This window comes from Falco cherrug, chromosome 1 (genome assembly GCF_023634085.1).
Source record: "Falco cherrug isolate bFalChe1 chromosome 1, bFalChe1.pri, whole genome shotgun sequence".
Taxonomy (NCBI): Eukaryota; Metazoa; Chordata; class Aves; order Falconiformes; family Falconidae; genus Falco; species Falco cherrug.
The window spans coordinates 96566229-96586409 of NC_073697.1; the positions used below are offsets into that span (position 1 = coordinate 96566229).

At 52.0% G+C, this 20181-nt stretch overlaps 1 protein-coding gene across 8 annotated transcripts; it reads left to right on the plus strand.

Annotated features, from left to right (window-relative positions):
• Positions 1-109: 109 nt before the first annotated feature.
• On the plus strand, positions 110-19284 carry CAMKK2 (calcium/calmodulin dependent protein kinase kinase 2). 8 transcript variants are annotated; one of them, XM_055712752.1, is made up of 18 exons: positions 110-607; positions 6153-6273; positions 6718-7201; positions 7928-7975; positions 8382-8435; positions 8593-8644; positions 8737-8870; positions 9518-9554; positions 10369-10390; positions 10682-10770; positions 11014-11213; positions 11304-11357; positions 11825-11898; positions 12427-12514; positions 12762-12857; positions 13414-13542; positions 15468-15568; positions 15955-19284. In XM_055712752.1, the coding sequence occupies exons 3-18, from the start codon at positions 6767-6769 to the stop codon at positions 16028-16030; spliced, it is 1689 nt and encodes a 562-aa protein (XP_055568727.1). In that variant the 5' UTR covers positions 110-607; positions 6153-6273; positions 6718-6766; the 3' UTR covers positions 16031-19284. The 8 variants fall into 8 exon arrangements, with proteins under 8 accessions (XP_055568727.1, XP_055568730.1, XP_055568736.1 ...); XM_055712755.1 differs by lacking the exon at positions 110-607 and adding an exon at positions 939-1043; XM_055712761.1 differs by lacking the exon at positions 110-607 and adding an exon at positions 1373-1397.
• The last annotated feature ends 897 nt before the right edge of the window (positions 19285-20181 follow it).

A 20181-nucleotide genomic window follows, 5' to 3' on the forward strand; every position in this document is an offset into this window, starting at 1 on the left:
GGTGCAAAGTCCCAGCCTTGTTGTCACATGTGGCCTTGAGCAGAGTGGCTGAGGAGACCAAAGAGCACTAAACAAAAGTCCCAGCCCGGCTGAAATGTTTTTATTGTGTATGTTCTCCCGTAGGCCCTGCATATAACTTACCTGCTCTGGTTTTATGGGTGAATAAATGAAGATCGCAGCTAACGGTATCTGATATGCCGCTGTTGACTTCTAGCAATGAGATCCTCGTTTTGGAAGAAAAAATAATTTTGGATGTAGTGTGGGATTTCAAGACAGATGGGATTGCACTTTGTGGGTGTAAACCTTTTGTGGGTGAACCTTGGGGCCAGGGGTGCCAGTCCTTTCACCTTGGGACAACATAAAAGCTGAACATCGTTGGTGTAAGTGCTCGGAGATACCTTGCCAGGAAGCGCTAGATTAAGCCGTGGCGCTGTTAGCAACCAGAAAGCAAAACCAGACCTAAACCTGGCTCCTCTGGAGCCCAGCCGGGTAAGGCAGGAAGAGAATGTCAAGATTTCAGAAAACACTAAGATGTGGTTGAAACAAGGGTCGTCCAGTGCTAGTTTATGCATCCCGTTAATCAGCGTTGCAAGGCGGCTGTTGGCAGGTAAGTGCTTTGATTTTAAAATAGTATTTAAAATAAATAATAATTTAAAAAGTAGATTTTAAGAAGTCTCCTAACAGTGAAGAGTAACCCAGCGAGGTGGGAATGATGGTTTTGGTGGCTCGCCCCCGCTCAGCTATGTTTTATCAGCGCTGAGGAGTTCAATCCATAAAACATTTGGAGCACCTACGATTTCACCAGAGGTGCATAAAACCTGATTTCTAGAGTGGCTCTGAAGATCCTGGTCAGAATAGCAGCGTTTATCCATAAAGCTCCCACGGGAGCATGGCTCTGCTCCGGGGAGTTGTACAAATGGGTATGTGGTGCCCACAAGTGCATCTTCACGCAAACTGAGGAGGAGGGTTTGTGCCGGCGTGGCGTTCGCGTGGGCTCAAGGTTGAAGCTGTTGCTCCGTGTGGAGTCGATCAGAAAACTGCAGGTGAGCTCAAAGTGGGGATGGTGGTGGATGGGGATGTGCTCAATGTGACAAACTGAACGAGGAGCACAGACAAAGCAAGAGAGATGGTCCCCAAAGGCTGATGCCGGGCGGGGAGGTAAAGGCCGTGTCTGAGTGGGAGTGTTGCCTCTGTCCCCGCACTGCAGAGCTGCGGCTCGGTGGCGGTGATGGCCCAGTGATGGCCGCGGTGGCCCAGTGGTGGCTGCAGTGCCATTTCCAACCAACCGGTTTCTAAACCCCCCTTTAGGCGATGGTTTCAGAGGTGTCGGGCAACCAGCTGGAGCCGATGCAGGTCACCCAGTTTGGCCCCAGTTGACCCCACTCCGGAAATTGAGGGTGTGTACGAGGGCAGGGGGCCGAGCCCCAGCGGGGGGATGCTGCGGGCTGTGTCCCTCAGAGGGTGGGATGCGGGGGATGCTGCGGGTTGTGTCCCTCGGGGTTTGGGGGGGGCAGGATGTGGGCTCCCACAGTGGGACCCCCCGGGCAGGGGCGTTGCAGCCCGCGGCTGCGCTACGGGTCGAGGTGGGGCAGCGCAGCTCGCCGGAGGGGGAGGGAAAATGCACACGAAAAATTGGTGTATATATATATAAATTATATATAAAAATAAAAAAAAAAAACCACCCGAAAGAAGGGCTTATGGGGGGGTGGGCGGGAGGATGCTGCTGCCCGGGGGGAAACCTCCCCTTCCCTGGGGCGGAGCGGGGCCTCCCTCCCTCCCTCCTCCTTCCCTCCTCCCTCCCTCCTTCCCTCCCTGCCCCCCCCCCTCCCTCGCTGCCGCCGCCGGAGCGGAACCGAAAGCGAAGGCGGCGCCGTGCGGCCGCGGGTGGCCCAGCGCGCCGGGGGCTGCGGGGGCTGCGGGTTCCCCCCCCCTCCCGCCGGCGGAGCGGCGCGTCCCGCCAGGTCGGTGCCGCGGGGGCGGACGGGGGGGCCCGGCCGGGGGCAGCTCCCGCGGCTGCGGAGACAAAGCCGCGCCCGGAGGGACCGGCCGGCGGCGGGCGTGGGCGGCGGGGCCGGGGATGCCCTGGAGCAGGTACCGGCGCCTCCTCAAACGGGGCTTTCCCGGCGGGCTGGCCGCCGGCCCGGGCAGGGATTTGGGCGGGGAGGGGTAGGATCGGGGCTGGTGGTTCCCCAGCCCGCTGCGGGGAGCTGCGCGGAGGCCGGCCGGGCCCGGCAGGAATCCCTCCATCCATCCATCCCTCCATCCATCCATCCCTCCATCCCTGCGGCCGCCCGCGCGCGCCGGTGGTACCCGGCGGGCTGGCAGCATCGCAGGCGCGGGGGGGGACACAGGCTAGTGGCCGGCCCCGCCACACCGGGTGTCCCGCAGACCCCACGGGGCTCCTGCCCGGGGAGGGGAGGGCTCGGAGCTGGGGGACTGGGGTGAGTTAGGCCGTGGGGCTGGGAAAAGGAGGGGAGCTTTAAGGTCAAGAGGCAAGAGAGAGGCCAGAAGATGGAGGGGATGGAGCTGGTGGAGTGATGGTGTACAGGGGACAGGTCCCGTTAGGAAAAGCCACATGCTGGGTCGCTGCGAGGGACCCAGCGTGGTTAGGAGGTGGGACGCGGCCACCACGTGCATGACACGGAGGAGCACTGTGAAGGTGACGGTAAAGACCAAAAGCAGGTGCAGGCTGATCGTAGGAAGCGGGTGCAATGGAGCTGTGGGCTGACCAAGCGGCTGTGCAGTGTGACAGGAGAAGAAACCATCCCTGGGGACAGGAGCAGGTTGTCCTTAGGGCCTTAGGACCATGCTGGGGAGGGGACTGGACGTGCGGTGGCTGTGGGCACTGGAGCTGCCTTCAGGGCCCCTGACTGGAGTGGCAGCCCTTCTGGGGGAAGGAGCCCTGACCCTCTCCATGAGCACTTTGTTTTGGGAAAAACAGCCACTAAAACCTGAGAGCCCATCCCTGAGAGCGCTGCAAGGGGGGGCTGAGCCACCAGTGCTGTTCTGAGGAAGGCGCAGTTATCAGATCGCGGAGGTAATTGGGAGGAGGTTTTGCTTTCAACTCAGCCCTAATGTCTTTTAAGTGGTGTTCACAAAGCACAGAACCACTCCGTTTCCACTTTCATGGGCATCACAGGCTGGAGCCGATTCCTGGAGAGCCAGGAGCCACTTGCCAGCGCTGGACAAGGTGATGGTGGTGCCCTGAGCTCATCCCGGCCTGTGCTCAATGCTGTGCCCGGAGCTTACACTCCCTTTGGGATGCTCATTATATGTTACTTTAAGCAGTATTAGGTAGTATCATCAAGATTATAAAAAATCTTGGTAAAAATGTTTTTTCACTCCTATTGAAACCTCCCACAGGGTTTCTCATGCTGTTACAATGCTATCAGCCCAGCTTTCCATTTTTTCCCCACTTCTTTCCAATCCCTGTGTTGGATGGGCCAGGCAGCGCAGGAGGCTCTTCCATTCACCCTGGGGGCAATGGGAAGCTTTGCTGCTCGGGCACAGGGACCCAGCACAGATGGGGGCTGGGTGCCAGTTTCCAGTATCTCGTTATTTTGGGTGTCCTCTGACTTCTAGAGAAGCTGCTGAGAGATTTTTTTCCATTAAAAGTCAGGCGGGGATGCATATGGTCTTTGTATATTACAGTGACTAATATATTTCTGGCAAGGTCTGCGCTTGCCCGTAGGAAGGGAAACTGTGATCGATGCCCCCGTTGCTGCAGATGACACCGCTCTTGGCACTGGTGCTTCCACTGCTGACCGTGACCAGGGAAAGCAAAATAGCCACTGGACTCTGCCCAGCACGAGCCGATAACAGCCCCCCTGCACTGGCCCAGTTAACTTTTAACCACAGACCATCGGTGGCAGCGGGGGGAGGATCCTCTGCAAGTAAAATCAGCCTTGCACCTGCGTAGAGAAAGAGCTCCAGGGAGGGAAGGACAGGCCAATGTGTCTGCACCCTCTGATTTAAATCTGAGCAGCCAGTGCTGGCTGTGAGGTTTCATCCTTTGCACCCTCTGAAATCAGTCGGTGCATTCCCAGCCAGAGGTGGCCGCATCCCAGCAGGGACCAGGCAGGGACCACACGCCCACAGCAGAGCTGGTGCAAAAGGAGGGGGCTGTAAAAATCACTTCACCCTCGCGGGGGCTGATTTCACTCCCATTCGTTTTTGCTAAGCCACGTGGACACTGAGAGAGAGAGCCACTGCCAGGGTTTCACAGACCTCTTTTCATTTTAATATCCTTCTCCTTGCTGAATTAGATGCGAGACTGATTGCTTCGATAATCCTGCCGCAGCCGCTATGGGTTATATATGGATTGCAGCCAAAAGCCGTGCCGATAAATCATTCCTATACACTAGGCTGTTATATTTCCTGAGGATTTTGTGGGCATGTGCTGCTCGCTTTTACATAAGGATCTGCTAGAGCTCACACCAGAATGCGCCAGTTTTCCCTGGGCAAGGACCTGGGTGGGTTGGTGAAACCAAAGCCCCTGGGCTGTATTTTCATTCTTTGGGTTTATTTCCCACATTCTAGCTATTTTAGTTTTTCCTCTGGCTGGGAATACAGCTGTTCTCCTCCTCTCAGCCTCCCCGTGTGCTTATTAAGGAGAACTGGCTGCATTATCGTTAGCAGTTATCCCACATCCCTCGGGGCGGTGTTCAACAGTGGGATCCCACTTTTGGGTTTCTCTTGGGGAAGGTACCATCTTGGCTGGCCAAACCCCATGCCCAGCGCCTTTGCACACACACACAAAGAAAAAACCCTTCGATTTTTCACCCCAGCTGATGTCACGAAGGTGCTTGGATGACTTTTAGCCTGTTTACAGAGCTCGGGGAAGCTTGTTTGAATTAATCAGCCTTGATATGTTTATCCTGGTCAAGCCAATTAACTCCCACTGGCCAGGGCATGCTCGGCTCTGAAGTGTGGCCGAGACTTTGTAACTCGATGTTGCTCTAGCCCAGCAAAGATTGGTGTGAACCCTCGGAAATTCAGACGCAGGTGATGCTCTGAGGGCAGGATGGGATGCCTGGCTGTGCTGTGCCACCGCTGGGGACCGGTGCTACAGCCGGTGATGATGCTGGGGTGGCTTCATCCTGGGGCCGCGCTGATGAGCTGCCTTTTTTGGTGTGGCTGCGGTGCACGGTGAGGGTAGAGGGCACGGTGTTCGGCATCGGCTCCGGCTTTGGGGGACAGCTATTTATACGTGCCCACTGGCAGGGCGCCCAAAGCAAGCCAGGCAAACAGCAACTGGCCTCAAAATGTATCCCTGCGGGTTCAGGATGAATTGGGGCGGGGGGGCTGCCTGTTTATTTTAATCCATTGGGGAGTGCATTAAAACACGCCAGTGTAGCCGCCAGCAGCACCGGGACTGGGGGGGCGGGAGAGAATTTTGCAGCCACGATGCCTGAGATGCCCCTGCTTGGCTTGGCTGGCAGCTCCTGGCTCTCTTGCCCGGCAAAGCCCCAGCCAGGAGCAGATCCAGCCCCACGAAACGCAGCGTTTCTGAAATAGTTTGTCCTTGTTGCTGTTCGTCGGCTTATTTATAGCCTTCCCATCCCCTGCCTTTTTCTGCGCCTTGAAGCAGCAAGCGGCACCAGGTCGGCTTTAGCTCCGGGCTGATCCCGCTCAGGCAAAAAAGCTCCGGTTTATAGATTGGTGTTGAAAACAGCAATTAGGCCATTGTGAAGCCTGGAGAAAGGGGGAGATGATTTGATTTCTGTACTTGACCCATAATTTCTGCTGGGCTGATTCAGAGTGGCTGTGCTGCGGGGGCATCGCAGAAACTTCAATGGAGCTGAGTGGAGCTAATTTTATCCGGCCGCCTCGCTGAGGTGTGGGAACCAGGCAGAAAAATGCCTCAAACCTTGCTCCTGCTTCTGGGCTGTTTGTTTCGGGATATTTTTTTGTGCTTGTTTCTGCAGCAACTCATTAACGTAGAAATTAAAACCAGCACCGGTGTCGCAGCAGGGAAGAGCGATGGTTTATAACCAACCAGCCATCGAACTGCCCTGGCTGCTGCAGAGCACCTGTCACATGTGAATTAACACTGTTTTCTCCCCTTTTAAAGTTATTATTTAATGATGTGATTTTTTTAAAGAATTCTTTGTTGCTAACAAAATTGTTTTCTTATTTATCTCGCGGTTCAGGAACCGTATTTTTGCACAGAAGGCTGTAGGGAACCTGGGGCGAGGAAGAGAAATTGCTGGCAATGACGGGCTGCAGGAGGAGGCAGTGAGCCAGGGGGACTGATCCTGCACCCCATGCTTGGTAAGTGGGTCCCCGTGCCCCTGAGCTGCTTCATTTGGGGGGGTGGGGGGTGGCAGAGATGTGCCCGCTCCGACTGCAGGACTGAGCAGTAAAGCAGGGAACTGAGCTGTATTTTTGCTGGTAGAGTGCAGGGCCGGATCCTGCCCCTGTAAAATGCCCCTTTTGGGGGTGTTTCTGTAGTGGAGGTGCTGGGGTGGTTATTCCCTGGAGGCATTTAAATAAAGGGCGTGGAAGGAGCAGTGGTGGTGGCCTTGGGGCTGAGGCTGGCCCCTGCCAGGGGTCTGCCCCACGGCAGGGTGGGTGCACATCCCGGTGCCATCCTGTGCCACCGCCTTTGGCTTTACCATCCCCTATGGGACGAATAAATTAATCTGCAGAGTAATGACCAGCGGGAGGACATCTGGCTTGCCGAGGGAGCCTGGCTGAGCTGCTCTGTGTTTGCAGGCATGCCCCCCCATCACAGCATGGCCGGGATGAGGCCGTCGGTCGCACCATGCCATCATGCGTCCCCAGCAGCTTGCCCACCCCACGGCCCCTCTGCCGTGATGGAGGCTGCGGCCACCGAGCCCCTGGGGTGCTGCAGGACCCCCCGCCGCTGAGCCCCTGCCACCCCAGCATGGCCTCACTCATTGTGGTGACCGAGTACGACGCGACAGGGAGTGCGAGCGAGGAGGAGATGAACGCGCCCGGTGGCGAGGGTTTCGGGGATGGCCGGGAGCCGAGGGCAAAGCTGCACCTCTCTGGCCGAAAGCTGTCCCTGCAGGAGCGGTCGCAGCCTGCCCACTCACCCGGGGCTGGCGATGGCACCAACGAACGCTTCATCTACCCGTCCCTCCCTTACTCGCCGGTGACGTCCCCGCATTCCTCCCCGCGCCTGCCGCGGCGGCCGACGGTGGAGTCAAACCGCGTGTCCATCACGGGGCTGCAGGTGAGGGGGATGAACACCGCTCCCGCAGTCCTCCTGCCCCCGTCCTCCTGGTTTCACCCTCTCCGTGGCATTGCTTCTTGCTTGTTTTTTTGGGATAAAACCCCACAGAGGTGGTGAGATATCCTGGTCCATCCTGGGCTGGGGGCACAGCCCTCGAGGAGGGGGACCCCGCAGCTCACCGCATTTCATGCCTTTTGCAGATGCCACCAGCTCTCATGGCTGTGTTTCTTGGGGACCTGGCGGCATACCATGATTTTCCTTTTCTCCCCTCCCAAATAAAAAAAGAGAGAAACCTGCTGAGATCTAAAGAGAAAACGGCCCTGCCTGCCCCCAGCCTGCCAGCAAACAGGCAACAAGTGGCTGCTTTGCCCATTAAAAATAAAAATAGTCAATGCCAGGTCACCGGTGTTAAACTCCCCGGGGCTTTCTTGGCCGCTGATCCCCACTGCTGCCTGCCTGCCGTGCGATCTTGTTCCACGTGAGCAGACAATATTGCCTGCCCAGCCGTTAACATTTGTAATTAGCCATCTATAAACACGCCGACGCATGGCCGGGCGGCTGGCGTTTATGGCTCATGGCTCAAAGCTGTCCAGCCCCGAGCGAGCGCCCGGGCAGAGCGGAGTAGGGGGTGAGTTTGCAGAGAAAGTTTTGCTGGAGATGTAAGAGGAGGAGAGCAAACACTAGTGGTTTCATGGCTCTTCTCCGACCGCCCCTCTCTCCCCGCAGGACTGTGTGCAGCTCAACCAGTACAAGCTGAAGGATGAGATTGGGAAGGTGAGCGTTGGCCGGGTTTGGGGTGGGATGGGGCGACTGAGGGTAGCAGGGCAGTGGGCTCACTTTTGCTTTCCAGCTGGTGAGGCGGCACATTCAGCCACTTGCCACAGCAACTTGGCCAGCTCCTCGCTGCGACGCCAGTCTCTTCTGGGTGGTGCTGATTGAATTGAAATTTTTTTAATTACCATTAATTTTCACCATTCCCCCTCCCTCCCATGAAATGGGGCATTTGAAGCCTTTCTTTGCCAGCAGTGTGATGCCAGACTGTATGCCCCGCTCCTCCCAGCATCGCCCACCAGCTCGGGGATCCGGGTGGGGCTGGGTTTGGGAACAAGCCCGGTTTGGTGCTCTGGGGGTTTTTTTGGGCTGTCCCTAACTGGTCCCCCATGGCTGTGCCCCTCTATAGGGCTCCTATGGGGTGGTGAAGCTGGCCTACAACGAAGACGATAACACCTACTATGTGAGTAGCACTCGGCCTCGGAGCTCACAGTGGAGGGGGTGGGATGGGGATGGATCCCCTCTGCTGACTCCCTGCCCAGCTCCCTGCTGGCCCCATTCTGCTGGCCCCATTTTATCCTTGATTTGCCCCAAATCCCACATTTTTTCCCCTCTTTCAGGCAATGAAGGTTCTTTCAAAAAAGAAGCTGATGAGACAGGCAGGCTTCCCCCGTAAGTGGCACCAAAGCTTTAGGGTGGGGGATGCTTTGGGGACCACGGGGGCTCATTCCCGACTGGACACCCCGTCTTTCCCTTTCCCACAGGCCGCCCACCGCCCCGCGGGGCCAAAGCTGCCTCCGAGGGCTGCCTGCAGCCCAAGGGGCCCATCGAGCAGGTCTACCAGGAGATCGCCATCCTGAAGAAGCTGGACCACCCCAACGTGGTGAAGCTGGTGGAGGTGAGCACCAGGCAGCCCCTTTCCAAACACCAGCCCGAGTGTGCAGGAGCCTGGATGCTGCTGGGATGGGTGGAGGGGAGCGACCACAGCAGGGCTGGGTTGGCCGTGGCAGGTTCTGCCTATGGGAGACTTGTGCTTTCCCTGGTTTAAAAGGTTTTTCATTCCCACCTCCCAGAAGAGGATTTTTTGGCTTCCTTGCCCAGAAAGGGAAATGCAGAAAAATGTTGTTTCCTTGGAAGAAACAAGTGCTCAGATGGGGTCTGGGGAGGAACTGGTGTTTCTGCGAGCTCTGCGGTACAGCCGCTCTGCCCTCCGCCCACTGCCTGCATGAAACGGTCCAAAAATCAAGAACTAAGGATGTGCAGGCTGGAGTTTATTTGGATCATGAGTCAGATGATGCTTCCTGTGTGTTTTAAATATTTACTTCCTTGAAGTACAGCTATATCTCTGTCCTCTTTTTTCCCCCACCCCTTGTGGGTAGAAGCTTGGAGATTCGCAGACCTCGCTGGTGGTGCAGATGGTGCAGGACTGAGACAGCTGCTATATAAAAAATCATAGAATCATTTAGGTTGGAAAAGATCTTTCACAATGTTTAATTTGCAAGGGGTTTTGGTGCTGTTTAACTGCCTTTCTGATTCTTTCGGCAGGTCCTGGATGACCCCAGCGAGGACCACCTGTACATGGGTAACTGCCCACTGCTCTGTGGCGCTCATGGGGTGTCAGCAGGATGGGAGTTTGCTGGGGAAAAGGGTTCCCCCCATGTTTTGGGGTGTCTGTGTGTGGGGTTGAGTCTCTGCTCTGGAACAGGTGTGGCCTGCATGTGCTGGAGGAGCAACTCCCTTCTAATGGTCGGAGCAAGTGGGATCCATTCCAGGTTCAGAGAGGAGACAGGAGTGCTTTATAGCACTTTATAGGCTTTAATTCAACATCAGCACATGCTTTGCCATGAAAGGCACCAGCATTTATGTTCTCAGCTTTGAAGCCAGGCTGCTAGAAAGTAGCTTTATTTCTTTGGCTTTGAGAACAAGGCACATGTTAATTATCCATGGTATGGATGAGCCGCTTCCCAACCTGGCTTGCAGACGGCAGTGGCTTGCTTGATGTAAATACACACACTTTTGGAGGAGGCATTTCTCTTGCATCGTTTATGTTCAGCCTGTACTAGAGAAGGAGTGTGCGATACCGTCATGGCCAAGCACGGAGTGGGGGCTTGGCTATGGTTTCACAGGCAAACTGAGGGGTTTGGGGTGCCGGGGAGGGGGGGCACTTCATGATGCTGAAGCTGCAGCACTGAGAAGGTAGTTGGTACCATCCCCTTAACTAAAAATGGGAGCAACCAAAATGCAATGTGCCTTGCATAAGATGGCATCTCCTTTTTTAAAAAATATATTATTTTTAGAATGTTTGTCATTAAAATAATGGCTTTTGTGCTGAGACTGTGCTCGCAGGAGCTCCAACCTGTAAGTGATCTGTAATCACCTTCTCTTTTGTGTTTCAGTGTTTGAACTGGTGAAGCAAGGGTGAGTATTGAACTCCAGATCTAAACCTCCTAAAGCATGACCGTGAGATGGGTTTGTGGGTGGCACAGCTCGGCCACCTGAGGCGGGCACGGGACGCAGAGGCAATGAGGAGATTCATGGTGGGTCTCCCAGGGTTTGGGTAGCATCTACCCAACCTAGTGGCAGTTGTGTACACCCTGTATGTGCCTGCATTTGGGGCTGCATGCTGGTGCCAGCCAGTGCCAAAGCCTCTGGGACAGGTTTCGACACATCTGGATGGGGAACGAGGTCTGTTCTCTCTTGCCTTTGCAGCCCCGTGATGGAAATCCCAACGCTGAAACCTCTTAGTGAGGACCAGGCTCGGTTCTACTTCCAGGATCTGATCAAGGGCATTGAATACTGTAAGTATCTGTGCAAAAAAGTTGGGATTTCTCTTTTTTTTTTTTTTTTTTAAACACCTGGGGCTGGACTTTCTGCTGCTGTACAGTGCCATTTCTGGTGGCTCATGCTATTGCACAGAGGTTTTTGAAGCTGGGGCTGGTGGTGATGTTAGCAGAAAGGCTTAGAGCCATGCAGGGGCTTTGTGGCTCCTTTGCTGCAGACTGACGGCGCTGCTGAATCGCTGTTTTTTCCTTTGGCTGCAGTGCACTATCAAAAGATAATCCACCGGGATATTAAACCTTCCAACCTCCTTGTGGGGGAAGACGGGCACATCAAGATTGCTGACTTTGGAGTGAGCAATGAGTTCAAGGGAGCTGATGCCCTTTTAACCAACACAGTGGGTACCCCCGCCTTCATGGCCCCAGAGACACTCTCAGAAACCAGGAAAATCTTCTCTGGAAAGGTATTTAATAGCAACTTGAGGGTTTTCAGATGAATCTTCCTTGTACACAATGTCCATTGCAGATCTAACTATGCTTTCTTCGCTCTGCAGGCTTTGGATGTCTGGGCCATGGGGATCACACTGTACTGCTTCGTGTTTGGGCAGGTGATGAGATTGAATTGTTGGTGCTGTTGGTGGTTAGGGGGGGTTGGTGTGTGCCTCCACATGCCAGGAACGTGGTGGGATTTGCACCCTGCCCCCCTGTTTGAGCAGTTGGGTAATGCCAAGAGGAGATGGGGATGTGTGGGTGGAAATGGGAAACCTCTGCCTGTCCACAGAGCGGGTGCAGCCAGAACGTCCGTGTTTCTCTTTTTCCCTGGGGAAAAAATTCTGTCCCTGGCCAGATTTTTTTAAGAAAGGAGCTGTTGTAGTAATTTGGTCATTCTTAGTCAATTTTCTTTTCATTGTGTTTCAAAGAAGACGTTGATATAACAGGAAATCTTCTGGTATTTCCCTGTAATTGGGTCCTTGCTCTTTCAGACCCTGTGAGATCCCCATGCTGGACTGAAGCCCCATTGCCGCTTCTTAACAGAGGTTGTTGCTTTTCTCATTGCTCTTTTTCTTCACGGCAGTGCCCTTTTATGGATGAAAGGATCCTGAGTTTACACAATAAAATCAAGACCCAAACGCTGGAGTTCCCAGACCAGTAAGTACTCAATCCCCCCACCGAGCCCCCAGCCTTTATTTAAAAGCTCATTTGAGCCATTTCTCAAGCGCTGCCTGGGTGGGGCTGGATCTGCTTGGCTGTGGTTTTGCAAAACTCAGTCTCTGAGCCCTTCTGTTGGCCCTCTGCCCCAGAAAACTTCCTTTGTATTAAACATGAAGGCAACATCTCTTGGTTTGCAGCTGCCAGAGAAGGAGCATTTGAAATTGAAGAGTTGCTGCCTGTTGGCTTTTCGCCTGGGTGGAGCAGCCCTGTACACATGGCATCACACTTCGGATTGCCCAAGAAGGGGATATTTTGCTTCCCTGGGGAGATTGGGGAGGAAACCTGGATTTTGGGTTTTTTTTGGGTTGTGCACCTGGGTGCACAAGTACCCGGAGCTGCATCCTTGCCAGGGCTGGGGTCCAGCCTCAGCCCGCATGGGAAAGCCCACGGTGGCTGGCACTGGGGTGAGGAAAGTGGGCAGCATCCATCCCCTTCCCCATCTCATCTCCCCTCTCCTTTCCTCAGGCCAGAAGTTACAGACTTCTTGAAGGATTTGATTACACGGATGCTGGATAAAAATCCTGAATCTAGGATTTCGGTCCCAGAAATCAAGGTACTGACCCAACCCCCTGGTGTTGGCTGTGGATTCTCTTCTGTTGGGTTCTCCTTGCTCGGCTTTTTTTGGGAGTCAGTTTGATCGCGCCAGGCTAGGTCCTCCCCCTGTGCCCAGGGCCCCTGGGCAGGTAAGTCCCAGCTCCTTCCCCTGCTCCGGGACCTGCTCAGCTTTGGGACCTTTGGTGCCTACAAGAAGTCACAGGCAAAAGGAAATCCCCTGAGTACAGTATTTCCTCTGCTACCAGGAAAGTACTGTGCAACAGCCTTTCGCAGGAGATTTCTGGTCCTCCGCCCCTGTGGGAGCCTGGAAGGGGCGAGAAGCTGAGAAAATGGAGACTAAGGTAGGGGGAAAGGATTGCGGGGGAATTGCTGAACCGTTTTGTGCTCCTCCGGCAGCTGCCCAAGATGCCAGGTGTGTGGGCAAGGAGAAAGAGGAGTTTCTGCCTTCTGTCATGGATTAATCCAGGTCCCAGGCTAGGGCTCGGTGGGTCTCCCCATCACTGCTGCTCATATGTATGGTCTGGAATAAATCACTCCTGCCTCTTGGTGCTGTCTCATCTGTAAGATGAGAATGAAAACAGGGCATCTTCCCTAAAACCCGGATGAGATGGCCAGTGCTGTAGGTCACCAAGATGATTGCTCAGCTGTGTAGATGGGGCCAGCACTGGCTCCGAGTGAGCCACACCATGGCATTTTCTGCTCCGGGCTGAGATGTTCCTGGCGGCGCCAGGGTGAGCTGGCTCGCTGGCAAGATGACATGTCTCTCCCCTGCTCCCTGGTACTTCAGGAGCACATAGGGGCCATAGCTTGGGCAAGGAGATGCGTTTGCCAGGCTTGTGTTGTTTGAGTTACGAAAAAGAGGAAATCGTTCCTGACAGGCTGTGTTATTAATTGAAGTTGCACCCTTGGGTCACCAAGAACGGAGCGGAGCTGCTGCCCACGGAGGATGAGAACTGCACCCTCGTTGAGGTGACGGAGGAGGAGGTGGAAAATTCGGTCAAGCACATCCCCAGCCTGGCCACCGTGGTGAGTACAGGGGAGGTGATCGTCTGTGGACACACACTGGGGTCCACGCTGCCTCCCGAGGCAGTCCTGAACAGCTGGAGGTTGCTGCTGAAGGGCAAAAGCATTGGGCAGGAGGGGAGCAAAGACGTTCCCTCTCTTGGAAACAATCACTGCAAGACTGGGTCTCAGCACCTCGCTGGAGGGGGAGTGCACCCCCCTGCAGCGTGGGGGAATATTTCAGAGTGGTCTCAAAGGGACCCACGAGCAGTCTCCACGCTTGAGCTGGCTGCCTAAATATCACTGTATTTGCTCAGGGCAAAAAAGCATTTAATCCAGGACTTGCCTGCAGCCAGGAGTGGGTGTTCTGGCCAGGCACGAGGAGCTCCTGTCCTGCTCTGCCCATCTGGCCATAGGGGCTGCGGGAGCTTCCCAGGATGGAGATTTTATCTGGGCCACAGCGTGTGCCAGCCCCCACCTGGAGCTATTCTTGGTGAATTAATCTCATCTCTTTTCAAGCTTATATTTTTATTCTCTGCAACCCACTGCAGTGGTGAGAACCACAGTGTAACCCTGCCCTGTGGGTAAAGTGAAATCCTTTTGGGTTTTGAGCATGATGATTTATTTGCTAGCACTTACGCTAGGAGAAATAGCACGCGATCATTTGCAGTTCCCTGGCATGGTGTTATCTGCCTGTGATTTTTTTGAAGTCCAGGTCTCCCTTTGAAGCCCCTTTTTGTGTCTCATGGCTGTGCCCACTTCTGGCCCCATTTCTAGAGCTCTCTCCCATTATCATACCCTGCAGAAGTCTCTTCAATTGTGGATACTTTAATATGCAAATGTGCCTTGCACTGCTCAGGCTAAAAGAGCAGATCTTGCTCTAAAGGGATCACCATTGATGAGGGGGTTTCCCCCTTCTTTTCAGAGGTGACTTGCTGCCATGCAGCAGAGAACGGCTCAGTGCTCCTGGCTCTGTTTGAAAATCCAGGTGTATTTAACACAGTTCAGGGCACATGAACTTTTACTGTCACTCTTGGTTCTTAAATAAGCCAACACCTCCAGGCAGATCTTGTATTTTCCCATTTGCATTTGTTCTTCAAAATTACCCTCCAGTGCCTGATCTTTGTGCATCCACCTGCAGGCATTAACACTCGAGTATGAGGTTCACGTGGCTTCAGCTCTCACGTAAAATGCCTTTCCCCACGGGACCTTGCTGCCATGGGCATTTCAGACATGTAAGGGCTCTCGGTGCGCCACGTGAGCAGATAAATGAGGCACAGAGGGATGAGAAGCGATATAAAATGATGCCGGAGGTCCCCAGAGCAGGATGTAGATGCCAAGGCAGGGTCAAGTGCTGCTCATGCTGTTCTCTGCTCCCATCAGCAAAATAAGTTGGGAGATGCTTGGAAAGAGCCCCAACACTTGCTCTGTACACAGCAGTCTCCAATTGCAGCTGATGCTGGGTAATATTGTATTTTGCAGCCAAAGCTAGACAAACGGCCAATTTTTCACCTTGGTTCTGGTAAATGTTATGGCAAAATTCTGCTTCCTTCTTTCCCTTCTCTTTTTCCATGAATTCTTCTGCCAGGTAATCATGAGGAACTGGGAATTTGCAGGTACTGGATGCAGTAATCAGTAAAACCTGCTTCTGGAGGGGAGAAAATCTTCCCAGGCTTGGTTTTGCTCTCCTTTCCAGCCTTTCGCACCTAGTGTGGCTCTCAGCTGCGTGTTGCACCGTGGGTTTCAGACAAGGATACAGCCCCTGTATGAAACACCTGGAGACTTGTAAACACACTTCCTTCTTCCCTTTTTTTTTTTTTTTTTAAGAAAAGAGAACTTTGACTTGTTTTCACTGGTTTTCTTAATTGCTTGGGCACGAGGGTTGGGTGTTCCTGTTGCTCCTGAATGAAAGAAAAGTGTCCCTGATGAATTCCCATTTGGTCTTGCAGATCTTGGTTAAAACCATGATCCGGAAGCGATCCTTTGGGAACCCGTTTGAGGGGAGCAGGAGGGAAGAGCGGTCGTTGTCTGCCCCCGGGAACCTGCTGCCGTAAGTGTCATCGCCTCACCTCAACCCAAAAGGATATTTGCAGCTTGTGTTAATGCTCTGGAAAATGCTGCAAAGCACAGGAGGATAATCTGAGGAGTTGGGCTTTGAATCTTTTTTGTGGGGCCACGATTGGGGTGTCCACACCCCCTCTGCCTGACCCATAACCACTTTATGGGATGATTTTTATGACGTGGCATATCCTGCTGCTCTGATGGGCTGAAAACCATCTTCTTACGGCAGTTCCAGCCTGTTACAGGGGTGCTGGGGGGAGGTGACATGTGCTCAGGGTCCCAAAGGTCTCGTGGCAGGGAAGGGGCAGATGTTGGTGTCTCGTCTGCTTTGCCTTTCTCTGAGTCCCTCAGCAACTGTTTTATTTCCTTTTAAAGCAGGAAACAAGGCAGTGAAGATAATATGAAATGCAACGACTTGCCCAACGTGGGAGAGGAGGAACTTCTTTCATGAACATCAACTTTATGGTTCTGTTGAGCAACTTGGTCCGGGGCACATAATAAAGTGTGCAGCTGAGGATGAGCGATGTTAACAGAGCCTCCACCAAACACAGCATGACATGGCACTATTTCAGTATAATGCTGGATGTAGAGCTTGCACAGCAGCATGTTATAAGACATCCAACTACTTGTCATAAGCATTGAACATCTCCGATTGCTTGGACTGCTGACTTCAAGTGGGAAAGGCACTGGCTGATAGCAGAGAGGTGAGCTATCGCGTTGAGCAGCAACAGTGCTTTGCAAAAAAACCCAAAAAAGCAAAACCAAACCATCAAACAAAAATGCATTTGGATCTGCTTTGACCTGGGTTTAATGTCAGATAATTTCTGGGGACTAGCGCCAGCGCCCCAGGGGTGTTGTACGCCCATTGCATAGGTGGTGGGCACACACAGAATGGTGAAGCTTCTGCAAAGTGGCATATGTGACAGTAAAACTACACATGCACACTTTGAGAGTTCACGACCTACCAGAAGTAATGTTGCATCTATTTCTCATAGTTCTGGTTTGTTTTTAATTGACGCCTTTTTAACCGCATGGGAACAAGGCAAAAACTCACCTTCTCAGCTTTTTAAAGAATGCCTACCTTTGTGAGCCGAGTTGTATTATACAGCATCTTCGGGGTGTTCAGAAAGGGAGGTTAATTACCTCCTAAGGTAATTAACACCTTTCCTAAGGTGTGACTAGGACTTGGTAAGTTGAGTATTCAGTGTATGAAAGGAAAAGGTATTTAAGGGCTTAAGTTCAGTTTGAACTATTTTTGCTGCAGACATACGAGTGAAAGGTGGTGTTTAGCTGAATGTTTGTTTTGAACAGCAGAGGAAGCACTAACAGCAGTTTGTTTATAAATCTTTTACTTGATCTAGGTAGATATCTTATTAAATATAAAATTCAGGGTAAAATCCTTCACTTCCATGTACATTACATGGTTTACTACAATTAAAAATAATACAACTTACGCTATTTTTTAAGTATAGACTTAGGGCTTGCTTAGAATTTAAGACCTTAATGAAATACTTAGATTAGCTAGTAATTTTCAAAGGAACTTTTGTTTTCCAAACTCTTAATCTGGATTTTGGGGCCAATGCTATGTATTTTTTGCAAGTTCGTTACCAGTAATTTGTGAATGCCTGTGGATCAGAGGCTTGTTAGTAAATTAAGTGTATACCTAATTCATGGATTGTTTCTTATGAAGAGCTCTTTCACCTTCAGTCAGATTACTCTGATTATTTTGTGGTGCTTGTAAAAAATAATAATCTATCGTGTGGTGGGAGAGACTCTGGTGTCCCTTTCCCAAGTTTGCTGTGCTCCGACAAAGCTGGAGAACAGCAGGCTGTGGGTGAGCTGGAGAAGAGTCAGGGTTTGCGTGAGGAAAGGCGTCACGGTAAGTACAGCTGTTTTGTGGATGGAGCCTGGGGCTGGGAGGGAGAAGGTCTGACCTCTTCTCAGCCTGATTTGTTGTGTGACCTTGAGCGAGGCATTTTAAATGATGGTGTACCCAAAAGAGGGGGAGGATTCGAATGTCCCAAGTATGTAAGGGACTGCCAAGGCCTAATTCTTTGCCCTGAGGAAGAAGGTGGCACTGGGAGAGACCCAAGTGTTGTGATTAATGGTAAGATCTCTGCCTGCTAACCCTGGACCGTCCTCCTGTCCTTGATCTCGGGCAGCAGAAGCAGCACGCCGAGGTCCTTGGCCCTGCTGCAGTCAGACCTGGCCTGGTAATTCCTGTTTAGGACAGGTCTTTGTTAAAGCCAGGACAGTGTTAGCAAGTGTGCAGGTGCCTACGCAAACTGTCCCTTACATCTTTTGATCATTTGAAGCAATGCCTCCCCTAAATTGCAATTTATTACCAGAACATTGTTCTGGTGGCCTCTTTCCAAAGCCAGTGATGAAGGCTGCTGGTTTAGGAGCAGTACTATGGAGTTTGGAGCCATAAGACACGCACTGTTTCCCTCCTGTTTTAACCCGAGGCTATGCCAAAGCCCTGCAGCTTCAGCTGTGGGGAAACCAAACAGGTGATGGGTGCCAGCACTACTACAGCTGCCTGCTCCTCCTTTCCTAAACTTTTCATTGTGGAAATGAGTGAGAGTGGGCAGCTTGGTTCTCCTACCCTGTAAATGGACTTGTTCTGGAAAAAAAAAAAAAAGAAAAAGAAAAAGAAAAAAATTGCAAACCATAGGGGATCTGATTATTTGTAGCTGGTGCATAGTAATGTGTGTGGTGTGTTTTTGTTAAAGGTGAGTTGTAGAGATGCTCTGTGCTGCATATCTCTGGTTTGTGATTTGTCAGGTGCCTAGCGAGGCAGTTTACATTTACCAAACAGGCTGGCCAGGTGCAATGCAGCTTCTAACCAGCATAAGCTGTACCAGTTCCTCAGCGCCCAGTCACAGTCACTGGGCCTCAGCTATTATCATAGATCAGTGTCTCGGCTACCACAGGCTACCACGGGCTTGGTTCGTAAGGATCCTAAAGCTCAGCACTTCCCTAAGGCGCCCTCCGGCATGTTTGTCTCAGTGCCAGCTCCAGCAGGGCTGCAGCCAAACGCACATTTCTGAAGGAAATTTGATGTAGGTTGTTCTTGTTGATTAGTTCTGTTGAAAGTATGAAGTGTGGCTGTGTCAGGAAGATCTAGCTAAATGCATGACCTGTTAGAGAAGCTGTACTGTATATAAAAACCCGCTCAGTTCCCTAGCTGCTGTTCCTTAGTAGTAATGCTAGCTTTTTTCTTATAGTGAAGTAAACATTTTGCTTGTGCCTTGGAACTGGGCTATAGCTTGATTTCCCCAACTCCCTTCCTTTCAAGCAAGCCCAGTGCTGATGGTAGGCTTAACGCTGGGTACTAAGCCTTTTTGGCTCTGAAAGCACACAGGAAAGTGCTAAGGGGAAACCAGGCCTCTTGTCCGAGTAGTTTTTCTTGGTGGTCCCCTCTTACCTATCAGGCAATTAATTGATCTGTTTCTTTTCTAAGGTCCTGAACTATTGCTGATTTTTATACTGTTTGTTTAACGACCAAGGCTTGTGTTTCATCCCTACCCCTTTATTATGCATTTAACTTTATCAGGTGTACCAAGTTTAAATACTGTGTATTTACCACTTTTAAACTATATTACCTAAGAAGAAAGGGGAAAAAAACCCCAAACAACTAAGTGTTTTTCCACACAGCTGTTCAAGCTTCTCTGTACAAGTTGAAATAAATGACATGCAACCAAACCCAGAGTTAGTTGATCAAGTGGAACCATTATCCTGTTTGACTGGTCTTTATCAAGTTCCGAGAGTTTGCTCGTTGGAAGAAGAGTCTGAAACCACCTTTCTATGTTAGTGAAGTCTGGTGCTCTACCATTACTGGGGATCTTGGGCTAGGATGAGACCAGAGTGGCTTTTAGCCACTGCATGATCTAAACAGAGCCATTCACATGCATAGCCTGGAGTGCTGACTCTTGGAAAGGCACCGTTTGAGTTGGGACTCAGCTTAATGCTCAGCAGCAGGCAAATAAAGAATAAAAGAGAATGGTAATGCTGTAGCAAACCCACAGCGCTGCTGGAAAAAAGGCAGCAAAGCCCCAGCCAGGATGCTGGAGGTATGGAATAGGTTCCAGTGCTCTGAAACACTAGAAAAGGTTCAGAGAAAGGGAAGAGTTCTACCTCGCGTGCCAGCGTGATCACTAGAGATGCTCAAGGCCATGTGAAGACGAAAGCCAACAAATTCACTTAAGTTAAAGCATGTAAACCCATTAAATGCAGCAGCCCAGATAGAGGGTCTGGGTGTGGTGGTGAAAAGCATGAGAGGTACACCAGGGAATAACAGATCTGTTCTTCTGAGCAGTTGGTACCAGCGTTTGGCTAAGGCTGTGCTAGGCTAACCAACCCTGGCCTCTCACTTGCAAATCTTTTCCCTTGAATAGGGTTTTAAAGCAACAGACAAGGTGTCAGAAGAAGCTGTAGCTGCAGCAGTGCTCTTGCTGGAAGAATCATGCAAAGCAGACAGCAGCAGTGGCTTGGATAGTTCTCCAAGAGTCATGTAAAATAAGACAGTTCACAGACCCTAACACTCATGTGCCCCAGGAAAAAATAAACAAGCAAAACCCAACTTGCAGGACTCTAAGAGGA